At 42.9% G+C, this 13,341-nt stretch overlaps 1 protein-coding gene across 1 annotated transcript in view; it reads left to right on the top strand.

Annotated features, from left to right (window-relative positions):
* Positions 1 to 4,386: 4,386 nt before the first annotated feature.
* Positions 4,387 to 13,341, top strand: part of LOC120931443 (mucin-3A-like) — a 53,099-nt gene continuing 44,144 nt past the window's right edge. The window contains exons 1-2 of the mRNA XM_040342881.1: positions 4,387 to 4,612; positions 9,033 to 12,208. Of these exons, the coding sequence (XP_040198815.1) occupies positions 9,140 to 12,208 (3,069 nt within the window). The 5' untranslated portion in view covers positions 4,387 to 4,612; positions 9,033 to 9,139. The remainder of the gene's footprint in view (positions 4,613 to 9,032; positions 12,209 to 13,341) is intronic.

The following is a 13,341-nucleotide window of genomic DNA, read 5'->3' as shown; positions in this document are numbered from 1 at the left end:
TAGTCCTGTGATGTGTCCTGATATCTCAGTGTGAAGTGCTGCTAATAATGCTGCCCAGCTTTGCCCTATTGTTGTGTACAGATGACTTACCTGCAGACCCTGTGTTTACATGTAAATAACCATCATTCATATGTATATAATTGGAGCATTCATATGTAAATAGCGCCAGGATTCATATGTAAATAGCTGAGGCCGGTGGCATTCATATGTAAATAAAGGCAGCATTCATATGTATATAATTTCCCTCTGCAGTGAAGAGATGATGTGCTGTAACCTTCAGCAGCCAATCAATGAGCAGTATTACTGTACAGTAATCTCTAGCAACCAATCAACAAGAAGAAATCATGTGCTGTAACCTTCTAGCAACTAATCAGTGAGTCAAAATGTGTGCTGTAACCTCTAGCAACCAGTCAGTAAGTGGTAAGGATATGCTGCAACCTCTGGCAATCAATCGCAATCACTGCCTGATCTAATACAGTACACTGATTTTAAGTCAAGCTGATATTTATTGTATGTCTCAGAACAGGTGGAGAGCAGGAACCAATCAACATTAAAGGCGGCCCTGACTCTAACACCTACCTAACTAGAGGGTACTACAGGTGCGTGCAGTAACTTTAGGGGCTGAGGTTATTCTTGGCGTTAAGGTGCAGAACAGAGAACCCAATTTACCAAACGGCTCTTTCAGGGGTAGCACTACATCATACCTCCCAATTTTTTTAGATGGGAATGAGGGACATCTATCAGCAAAAGCATGCAGGCATAGGACCCTATGCCACGCCCCATTAAAGGAGAATAGTACAAAACAACAAGATTGGTTAAACCCACAAGTGCTTTTTTTACCATTCTTTTTTATTGGCTTTTGGAATTTACAAATGCAGCAATTTAGAGATCAGATGAAAGGTTTAGCACTGGAAAACACTTTTTGATAGATAAAAAGTGAATTTTATATACATCTATTCAGATCAGACCAAAATGAGGGACAAATGAGGAGGAATGAAGGACAGAGGGACATTGCTCCAAATCAGGGACAGTTCCTCGAATCAGGGACAGTTGGGAGCTATGCTACATGTGCATAGTGTTTATGATGCTTTATTCAGCTGCTCACTATGCATATATAAAGCATCCCAAGGCTGAATTGACTTTTGGAGCTCTTTCACACTGGCAGTTAGGGGGCAAAAAACTGGTGACTGAGTCACAGTTTTACTGCCCACTGGCTGCCCACCTGAATTCTAATATTACAGCCTGATACGGCTGTACACATTCCCCAACCACAATGCTTTGCGGCTACAGCAATTTTAACTATGGCTGCAGTGTTTGACAGGTGGCTTCATATTAAACGTGCAGTGAGGTATGTTGCGTAATAATGCAGCATCTCTATTTTTTACACAGTTCAATGCACTGCATAAGGTTCAATGAAGTGTTTGAATTTCAAATTAACCCCTTCCTTACCAAGTCATTGTAAAATAATGTCGGCAGGAACCCTCCCTCTCTCTGGGTGGACGTCATATGACGTCCTGGGTTTCCCGGGCGGCTAGGGGGCATGCGCGCGCCGCATGGCTCGGGACCCAGTGCATGTGCCCAGGGGCCACGATGTCCCCTGGGCACCCACGATTGCCCGCGAATACGGCAGGACCATGGATCTGTGTGTGTAAACACACAGATCCATGTCCTGTCAGAGGTGAGGAGACCGATGTGTGTTCCCAGTACAGAGGAACACAGATCAGTCTCCTCCCCTTGTGAGTCCCCTCCCCCTACAGTTAGAATCACTCCCCAGGGAACATATTTAACCCCTTGATCGCTCCCTAGTGTTAAACCCTTCCCTGCCAGTCACATTTACACAGTAATCAGTGCAGTTTTTTAGCACTAATCGCTGTATAAATGTGAATGGTCCCAAAAATGTGTCAAAAACGTCCGATGTGGGATGTTGACAATTGTGACTGTATCTTGTGTACTTTGTTACTTTCTTTGTACGTGCACTTGGCAAATAAAAACCTTTTAAAAAAATTTAAAAAACGTCCGATGTGTCCGTCGCAATGTCATGGTCACAATAAAAATCACAGATCCCATTACTAGTAAAAAATTTAAATAAATACAAATGCCATAAATCTATCCCCTATTTTGTAGATGCTAAGGGGCAGATCCACATAGAAATAGATGGGCGCAGCGTATGTGAGATACGCTACGCCGCTGTAACTTACTTTTGCCCGCTTCGAATCCCCAAAGAATTTGCGCCGTAAGTTACGGCGGCGTAGTGTATCTCTGGCGGCGGAATTCAAATCGGCGATTAGGGGGCGTGTTTCATTTAAATGAAGCGCGTCCCCGTGCCGAATGAACTGCGCATGCTCCGTTTCTAAATTTCCCGCCGTGCATTGCGCTAAATGACGTCGTAACAACATAATTTTTTTTAACTTAGACGTGATTTACGTCCATCCCGATTCACGGACGACTTACGAAAAACAAAAAAAAAATATTCAAAATAAACGCGGGAACGACGGCCATACTTAACATGGCAAGTCTATCTATACGCCGCAAAATCTCAGCTTTAACTATACGCCGGAAAAAGCCGACTAGAGACGCCGTAAAAAAATGCGCCGGCCGCTCGTACGTTCGTGGATCGTCAGAAATAGCTAATTTGCATACCCGACGCGGAAAACGACGTGAACGCCACGGAGGGGACGCCAAAGTATTGCATCTTAGATCCGAAGGCGTACGAAGACGTACACCTGACGGATCTAACCCAGATGCTGTCGTATCTTGGTTTGAGGATTCAAACCAAAGATACGACGCGGGTCATTTGAAAGTACGCCGGCGTATAAGTATATACGCCGGCGTACTCGCTCTGTGGATCTGCCCCTAAAACTTTTGCGCAAACCAATCAATATATGCTTATTGCGTTTTTTTTTTACCACAAATATGTAGAAGAATATGTATCGGCCTAAACTGAGGGAAAAAAAAGGTTTTTTTTTTAAAAAATTGATATTTATTGAATCAAAAAGTAAAAAATATTGTTTTTTTTACAAAATTGTCGCTTTTATTTTATCTATAGCACAAAAAATAAAAAAACGCAGAGGTGATCAAATACCACCAAACAAAATCTCTATTTGTGGGGAAAAAAACAAAAAAAAGATTTCATTTGGATTTAATGTTGCATGACTGCGCAATTGTCATTCAAGGTGCGACAGCGCTGAAAACTAAAAATTGGTCTGAGCAGGAAGGGGGTGAAAATGCCCTGTATTGAAGTGGTTAAAATTTGAAAGATGTTAACCACTTCCGGACCGCCGCATGTACATTTACGTCGGCAGAATGGCACGGACAGGCTCATCGGGACCCCCCCCCCCGTACATGCGGCGGTTCCTGTGGCTTCAGGAGCGATTCGGGACGAGGGCGCGGCTATTAGTTTCTAGCCGCCCCCTCGCGATCGCTCCCCGGAGCTGAAGAACGGGGAGAGCCGTGTGTAAACACGGCTTCCCCGTGCTTCACTGTGGCGGCTGCATTGATCGAGTGATCCCTTTTATAGGGAGACTCGATCGATGGCGTCAGACCTACAGCCACACCCCCCTACAGTTGTAAACACACACTAGGTGAACCCTAACTCCTACAGCGCCCCCTGTGGTTAACTCCCAAACTGCAACTGTCATTTTCACAATAAACAATGCAATTTAAATGCATTTTTTGCTGTAAAAAAGGCAATGGTCCCAAAAATTTGTCAAAATTGTCCGAAGTGTCCGCCATAATGTCGCAGTCACGAAAAAAATCACTGATCGCCGCCATTAGTATTAAAAAAAAAAAATAATAAAACTATCCCCTATTTTGTAAATGCTATAAATTTTGCGCAAACCAATCGATAAACGCTTATTGCGATTTTTTTTTACCAAAAATAGGTAGAAGAATACGTATCAGCCTAAACTGAGGAAAAAAATAATTTTTATATATGTTTTTGGGGATATTTATTATAGCAAAAAGTAAAAAATATTGCATTTTTTTCAAAATTGTCGCTCTATTTTTGTTTATAGCGCAAAAAATAAAAACCGCAGAGGTGATCAAATACCACTAAAAGAAAGCCCTATTTGTGGGAAAAAAAGGACGTCTATTTTGTTTGGGAGTCACGTTGCACGACCGCGCAATTGTCTGTTAAAACGACGCAGTGCCAAATTGTAAAAACCCCTTGGGTCATTTAGCAGCATATTGGTCCGGTCCTTAAGTGGTTAAACAGTGCACACCAGTGTGCGTTATATGGAGCATAACACGTATGGAATGAGAGAAAGAATGGTTAGAAGGGGCTTGAAGCTTGCCAAAAGTTTTGGAAAGTCTTTCTATTCTTATATAAACTGAAGCCAATGTGAACACAACCTCCATACTATAAAAGGCTGGGCTGGGTAAATTGCTGCTGCTCCATGATTTAGATGAGCTGGCAGCTGTGTGATCTCTGCCATCACCTGACTTGCATTAACACTACCATTAGCACAGAAAGGATAAACAGACTAGAGGAAGCATTGTTCCTCTTTCATCATTAACCACTGCAATCAGATTTTTTTCTTTTTTTTCTTTTAATTAGGAGAGTTGCTCATGGTGTCACTGATCTTTTAGCTCAGCAGAATATGTAAGCTTTATGGTGAGTTACACTAACATATATATACTCATGTTTGTTCCATTTTATATAGTCTTGGTCTGAAAAGTTTTCTCTAACGGAATTATATACAAAAAAAAAAAAAAAAGCTGTGGCCATGTAACGTTTTTTTTTGCATGTGTGAGTATTTTGTAAAGCGCTGGAGTTATAAAAATAATGTTTAAAAATGACTGCTCAACAAGCACACAGCCTCTTCCTCAATGTATGCCAGTAACGCACACTAGGCCATAGTGGGTTACACTAAACTCAGTCTATATCTGGCAAGTGATGAAATATGGGCTGTCATTGCTGGCCTTCCAAAAATGCTGGTTGCCTATCCGATGCAGATCTGGAAAATCCGGGTAAAGTCATAAATTCTTCACTGAATACCTGCTCTGGGTCATTGCCTCCAAGCATTGTGTGTCTGCATGACAACCAGCATTTTAGAAGTCATCTGCAATGGCAGCCTCTGTTTCTTGCCTAGGTTCACACTAGTGTTGCCTCATTGTGCATTTTTTGTAACCAATTTATAATGCATTTTTGTTTTTGCCAATGACTAGTGCTCACTGCTGTGACCAAATTAATGCTAGAAGAAAGAGGCTTGACTTTCAAAATGGCTGATGTGTTTAAATGTGATCCTATTGATGTCTGAGACCATGAAGGCACCAAAAGAAGCACGTGCACTTTTTCAAAAATCTCTGCTTACCATGTCACATTAATGTGAATGGGCACCATTGACCATCATGTGATTTCTAGTGTTGTGTATTGCAGCGCAGATGGCTGACATATTGCAAAAAAATGCAACTTGCAGTGTGTGTGTTGTGTTTTTTTATTTTTTGTTTTGTAATGCATTGTAATCGTGTGAGGACTTTGGACTTTCTATACAAAGGGGAATTCACTCAAAAATGCAACTCTGGTGCATCTGGTGAGTGTCTGCTTTAACCACTTGCTTACTGGGCACTTAAACCCCCCCCCCTGCCCAGACCAATTTTCAGCTTCCAGTGCTGATGCACTTTGAATGACAATTGTGTGGTCATACAACGCTGTACCCAAATTAAATGTTTTTCAGGTTTTTTTTCCTCCTACAAATAGAGCTTTCTTTTGGTGGTATTTGATCTCCTCTGGGGTTTTTATTTTTTGCCAAACAAAAAAAGATGGAAAACTTAAAAAAATAAAAAAAAAATTGTGTTTTTTTATATTTTGGTAACCTTTTTGCAAACAGGTAATTTTTCTCCTTCATTGATATGCGCTGATGAGTTGGCACTGATGGGGACAGATAAGGTGACACTGACGGGCTCTGATAGGTGACAATGACAGGCAGCCAGTGGCGGTGCGTCCATAGGGACGCAGGAGCGCCACCCCCTCTGGCTCGCTTACAGCCAGTAAAATATACAGATTCATACACTGTATGAATCTGTATATTTTCGCCGCTGCCGCACACTATTCAGTTAGCCAGATGTTGAGCGCCGGTCAGCTGAATAGCGGCAGCTGACTGGCTGTGTGGAAGTGCCTATCCGGGCCAGCCCTGAGGCTGTAGTCGGCTTCCTGAAGCTCATCCTCGGGACGTACCGGCCGTAGGTCCGAGGATAAGACTGACAGGCGTCTCAGCCAATCAGGTAACCTGATTGGCTGAAGCATCATCGAGGACGGGACGAGGGCGCCCCCCCAAAAATTTTGAGCACCAGCCGCCACTGCAGGGAGCACTGGTAGGTGGCACACATTTACACAGATGAGCTGTCTGCAGCTCTCTATGATCGGGAGAGATCTGTCTTCTACCAGTGATCGCCCTTTTTTTCCCCCTACTCACGCTATCAACGTGAGGAGAAAAAATAGCCGATTACCGGCGCTGTTTACCTCCTAGATCAGCTGATCATGTGGTAAGGGGTCGGGATCGACCCCTTACTCCGATCTGTGATCCAGCGAGTCTCATGTACCCTGCAGGGGGCGCGCAGGCCGCTCGAGCACGGGAGGATGTCTATTGACGGCCTCCCGGCAATTCAGGTCTGCACTGTAGCCGTCATTCGGCTATAGCGCGGATGGGAAGTGGTTAACTAATCAGCTATTGCATGTGAAATCCTCCAGAAGCTGAGAAGGCTTAGGGCTCTTTCACATCTTATTTTTCCATTTTCATGGACTCCACTTGCTCAGGGTGGATCGACCCATTGATCCCCCCCGCTGAGCCGGCAGATGACAGGTCTGTCTCCGCTGACTGTGCAGGGACGGACCTGTGAGAGCCCCGCTCTCCTCTATGGGGGGATCAGATAAAAACATACCGCCTGTCCGTTTTTCATCCGATCGAATAGGGTTTTCATCCGTTTGGATGCAGCGGATCTTATGTCATCACTGACATCCGTCGCTCCATAGACCTGCATAAGGGAGTCCATTCAGGGCCCCCTGAAAAATTGACAGGTGGATCTAAATGGTCCACATGTGTGAAAGGGGTCTTGGGGCTCTAACACACCTGGCTGTCCATTTGTCACGGACTCCGCTTGCTCAGCGGGGATCGATCTGCTGAGCCGGTAGATGAGGTTCGTCGCTGCTCAATGTGCAGGGACAGACCTGTCAGTGCCCCGCTCTGCTCTAAGGGGGATCGAATGAAAACGGATCGCCTGACCATCTGTCTGGATTGAGCGGATCGAATGTCAGCGGACATTTCACCGCTGACATCTGTATCTCCATAGAGGTACATGGAGCGTCTTTTCAGGTCCGCCTGAAAAACTGACAGGTGGACCTGAACAGTCCGCATGTGTGAAAGCCACCTAAGGCTCCATTCACACATGCGGGGTGTTCATTTCATCAGCTCAGTCAGGTTTTTTTCAAAGGGGCAGCGCTTCTTAAACGCCACACAGGAGCCGCGGCGCCCCGCTAGCAACGGAAAAGCGCTGCGGCCCCAGTGTGAAAGGGGTCTTTTTTTTTTTTTTTTTTTTTTTTCAATCAGTTTTTACAACTTTTTTTTTTCTTCTTCTCCTTTACATCCACTATCAATTTATTTTTTTTACATCTGTTTTTTGTCTTTTTTTTTTTTTTGTCAGAACAAAATCTTGATTGGCTAGCCTGGAAGGGTGTATTTCATTTGCAAGGGACTGTCAGGAATGTGTGTGTGTGTGTGTGTGTGTGTGTGTGTGTGTGTGTGTGTATGCCCAGGAGGAGGATATACAGGGTGAGGATATACAGGGTATTTTAACTGAATCTATATGAAAGGTGGAGGAGGGATAGAAATATTTTAATATTAAAGTAGTACTAAAGGCTGGGACTATTTTTGCAGGGGTATAATTATTTTAAATATAATGCACAATACTGGTAAACTTTTACTTTTACTAAATGTAATTGTAATGCTTTATATTACCTCCAGGCTATCAGCCGCCACCTTCTCTGGGTTCAGATGCTGATCTTCCCTGCACAAAGCCCTTAAAGCCTACCTGCCCTGTGCAGTGGTTTTGCACAGCACAACCACAATCCTCCTCTTCTGGGGTCCCCTGCTGGCTCTTCTGGCTCCTACTGCTTTCACAGCGCCCTGATAGCAAGCTGTATAGTATAGAGCAGAGGTCCCCAACCTTTTTGGCATTGGGGACCGGCTGCGCGGTTGTTAAGCGATTTTTGCGTGGGCAATTTGTCAGGGCATTGGATGGTGTTGGCACTTCAATAATCACGGCACAATGCTTGATATGGTGTCGGGGTGATTGAAGCACATTATTTCTATTACATTGTAGTAAATAAACTTGCCATAATTCTGAATCGGTGGGAGCCCTGAGCATTGTCACTTGCAATGCTGCCTGTCACCAGATGCAGAATGTCACTTGCCACGCTGCCTCCCGCCAGATGTGAATTTTTCCGAGTGAAGGCAGAACAGGGGTGGGCGGTGAGAGATGTTGTCTCTCTGCTCCCCACCGCACCTCCGGGATTTAGTTTGACAGAACCCCAGCTGTCAGGGCGGAAAAACGGTAATGCGGGGGGTGGAGAGAGATGTCTTATCTGCTTGCTTGCCTGCCCGCTTCTCTCATGCTGCCTGCCCAGGTGTCTCATGCCACCACCGGCTGCAGAGAGGCCCATTCGCATCACTCATTCAGTGTGGCTGTCAGCTTGTAGTCTTCAATTTAACTTTTTTGGGGTGTTTTTTTGCCCCCCCCCAGTCAGAAGGTCTGCTCACGGAGCTCTGAGAACCGATCGATCAGCGGTGTTTAATCGCTCGGTTCTCAGTCTTCGAGCCATTTAGGGACAGATGCAGCATTTACCTAGGTAAGTATGATTCTTTACATTCCGATTTGGGCAAACTTTGATGCTCTACAAAGTCTAACATACTATAGTACCCTTGCTATTAAAGCAAATGGAGGCATGTAGCTCTCAAAGAGAACATAGGGTTTCAGATTTGTTAGTGTTCTAAAAAGCGAACTTTCAATGCTAACTAACTCTTATCTGTTTGTTTCAGTACCTTGCCAAATTAACTGAAATGTGGAGTTCCCCTCAAATTAACAAAAAGCAGAAAGTTGGAATATCTATTGCATTGTTTGATTCAAGCTGTGCTTCAGAGTAACAATGTATCCTTGGTGGCAGAGTCTTCTTTTCTTCTGTGCTATCACATGCTCCATTGCCCAAAGAGAGGGATCTCTCTCCAATGATTCACTGAACGCGCAAACAATTGAGGATGATTCTTTTTTAAAAATAATATTCAGATCATTGAAGTCCCCTGATGTGCAGCATCCCGTCAGTGAAATACCCATCCGGAAGTCTCGGGTAATATCAGATTTGATGAAGAGGTACCCGGTTTCTGGACAGTATGGAAATTTACCAAGGTCTCAAAAGTGGTACAGTAGGAGACTCTTTAAGAGAGCAGCAGAAAATCCAGATGCGTTTATGACTGCGTTTAAATCTGCTATAAAGGAAGCTTTAAGAGAGCTTCTTGTGGAAAACGGAGCCCTTTCTCCTCAGTCTGACACGTCGGCTCTTTGGTCAAGAGTCAATGAAAATACTGGAAGTTTGTCATCGGATGCAGAAGTTAAGTTTTTAAGAAGTATTGGTTTTCGCTCCAACGATATCCCTTCGGATTCTGTGCAACCTTCCTTGAAAAATTACACTTCTGTACCTGCTCAAGCTGCGCAAATCTGGTCAACGATGAGATCCCCTTTCACTAGCAGCGAGGCTACATCTGTGGACTCAAGTGAGCGAGTATCATTAAAGTCACAACCTGCATTGCAAATGCAACCTTCTGTAACCGCTTTGCCTGCTGGGAGAACTCTGAGTTATTATAGTAATAGGACAAGTACTGAAAAGTCAAAGACCTACGCAGAAGTTACAACGGCATCTGGTTCTAGTAAGGCATTTAATTTAAGACGACTTACCTCACGTTACAGTCGAAGTTCGGACATACAAAATCCCATTACAAAAGACCCTTTTACTATGGCGGCCGATGTAGTATTTGAAAACTCAACACTAAGTAACATTCTGACCTCTAATTTTAAATCTGTTGAGAAATTGGGATCCGTTGTATTGCCTATTACAGAAAAATCCTCAACTAGTTCTGGTTTGGTAAATCTCATAGTGACAACAGCTGAAGGCCAATTTTCTCCTGATGGGAAGACCTCGTCTCATACTAAGCATTTAATACCACAAAATGACCATACAATAAGTCCAATTTTGGTTTCAGCTAGTCCATACACAAAACATTACTTGTCACGTAGCACTTTTAAGATCCCAAGACCCTCTGTTTTGCCCAAGACTAGAGAAGCTTTTGCAACATCTGTTTCCTTTGCCTCAAAAAATACATTTACAAATTTTGATCAAATAACTAGCATAAAAGAAAAGCTAATCCCAGCTTTAAGGGTGAGGAGCACATCTATGACTGCTGCTATGACTTCAAAAATGCCAATTAAATCTGACCTTACTGTAACACAAATAAGTTCTACATATAAATCCACTAGTGCTGGAACATCTGAAAATACTAGCAATGAGGGGGCGCTGGCAAACACTGCAGGAACACTGATCTCAACCTTCTCCTCTCCAAAACATTTCAGTTCTACAGAGAGAAACCCTGTATCAACGGAAGCAGTTTCTTTTGAAATGGATTATGAAATGCTTTCCAGTGTTACTCCTTTACCCATTATGGCAAGGGATCACAAAGCATGTATACTGAAAGTTCGCAATACAACAAACACTGTGCAGACACCTCTTGCAGAACAGACTTCATGTGAAAATGAAAGCACTGTGTCTTCGGCCAGAATAAGGACTTCTATTAACCCCAAAAGTGATGCCCCATATACTGGTTCACTTGCTTCAACAGAATTGGCAAGTACTGTGGCTCTCTCCCAATTTACAGACTCGTACTCTACTGACCAAAAAGAAAATGCCAGTATTGTACCCATCAATTACTTGGCGGGTACACATTCCCCTAAGCCACCAAAATTGGATCCCACGGCAACTGTCTCTTTATTTACAGATACATTTCCTGTGTCCCCTGAGTCGACAACCTTCCCCAACACGACAACTCTTTCCTTACCAGACTATGAGGTCTTTCAAGATGCTATAAATGGAAATGTGAATTCAAATCAAACGACCCCTCTTGTGACCAATACAATGAGCTCTACAGTCTTGCCATTTTGGTTCAGCAAGTCTTTAACATCCGTAACATCGTCATGGAAATCTACAAGCCCTTTCTTTCAAAGAGAAAGATCTACAGCACTTCAGATCACTCCACGAAGCCAAGCCAATCTCGGCCCAACACGTGTGACCTCTACACTTTCCCGTTATAGTACTTCCACTTCTGTCTTAAATACAGCCTTTACGATATCCCAGTTAAGAAATGGAACAACCGTGAAACATTTGGGATCTACTAATACCTCTGGAGTATTTACTTCAAAAATGCCTGAATCTAAAACTAATAGCTATAATATTTCTTCTATGCCACCAAAATCCAGTATCCTTTATTCCTCAACCTACGTCACTCCACAAAGCCAAGCCATATCCAGCACAACACGCATGAGGTCTGCAGGCTCCCAGTCTCTTCTTTCCACAGCCATGAATCCACTCTTCACAGCATCCCAATCAAGAAACGAAACGACCACAGATATAAGCTCACTCTTCACAGTATCCCATTTAGGCAACAAAACAACCAAAACGCATATAAATTCTACTAGTGCAACTTATAAGACCTCTCAAACGTCTACTGCTATAACATGGAATCGCCAATCTGCTGTTGCCCCTTCAAAATCTGCTACATCTGACCTTCCCCATTCAAAATCTACAACTAGAGTCCTTCTTACAGAAAGACGCCTAACTGTAGCTAAACATCAAAGCTATAGTGTTCCTGCCACAACCTTGACATCTGGTTTCTTCTCAACTCGTATCCATGGAAATACATCGGAGGCTCCTGCTTTTAAAATTTGGATACCCCAATCCTCAGATGGAATACCTACAAAATCTACCACTTCTTTCACTGCAAGCAAGGGCCTTCGAGAGATCCAGACAACTTCTAACACCACGTTGTCCTCAATTTCAGTTTTAGTTGCCTTGCCACTGACCTTCCATCTCGCTGGTATATCATACAGTGTGCAGCTTGGTGACCACACAACCGATGAGTACAAGAGATTAGAAAGAGAAGTAATTCTTGTGGTAAGTATGGATACCCATGGTTTGTAATAATTTTAAAGCGGGTCTATGCTCAAGCACTCAAATCTCATATAAAAGCTTTAACTTATGTTTTGAATTGTCTTGCTATGTAAATTTGCAGCTGTCTTTAACCACTTGAGCCCCGAAAGAATTGGCTGCTCAATGACCAGAACATTTTTTTTTTGTGATATGGCACTGTCGCTTTAACTGGCAATTGCACGGTCATACGATGTTGTATCCAAACAAAATTGACATCGTTTTTTTTTTTTCCACACGAATAGAGCTTTCTTTTGGTGGTAACTTCCTTTTTTTTTTTTTTTGCGCTATAAACAAAAAAGAGCAACAATTTTGAAAAACACAATATTTTGTACTTTTTGCTGTAATAAATGGCCCCAATTTTTCTTTTAACCACTTAAGACCCAGACCATTATGTAGGTTTTTATTTTTTGCGCTATAAACAAAAATAGAGTGACAATTTTGAAAAAAATTCAATATTTTTTACTTTTTGCTATAATATCCCCCAAAAACGTATAAAAAAACTTTTTTTTTTTCCCCTCAGTTTAGGCCGGTACGTATTCTTCTACATATTTTTGGTAAAAAAAAATCGCAATAAGCCTTTATCAATTGTTTTGTGCAAAATGTATAGTGTTTACAAAATAGGGGATAGTTTTATTGCATTTTTATTAAATAATTATTTTTTTTACTACTAATGGCGGCGATCAGAGTTTTTTTTTTTCGTGACTGCGACATTATGGCAGACACACCGGACAATTTTGACACATTTTTGGGACCATTGTCATTTTCACAGCAAAAAGTGCTGAAATAATGCATGGTTTACTGTGAAAATGACAATTGCAGTTTGGGAGTTAACCACTAGGGGGCGCTGAAGGGGTTAAGTGTGACCTCATATGTGTTTCTAACTGTAGGGGGGCGGGGCTGGATGTGTCTGATGTCATTGATCATCTTTCCCTATATCGGGGAACAGACGATCAATGACACTGCCACTGTGAAGAACAGGGAAGGTGTGTTTACACACCTCTCCCTGTTTTTTAGCTCTGGTGACCGTTCGCAGGCGTGGTCACGGAGCTTCTGACTCTGGGTGTCATGCTTGTGACTGTCAGTCGGCGATCTGCAAC

The sequence above is a fragment of the Rana temporaria genome, chromosome 3 (assembly GCF_905171775.1).
Source record: "Rana temporaria chromosome 3, aRanTem1.1, whole genome shotgun sequence".
NCBI classification, from domain to species: domain Eukaryota; kingdom Metazoa; phylum Chordata; class Amphibia; order Anura; family Ranidae; genus Rana; species Rana temporaria.
The sequence above is the reverse complement of the archived record's forward strand: the minus strand, read 5'-3'. Positions and strand labels throughout refer to the sequence as shown.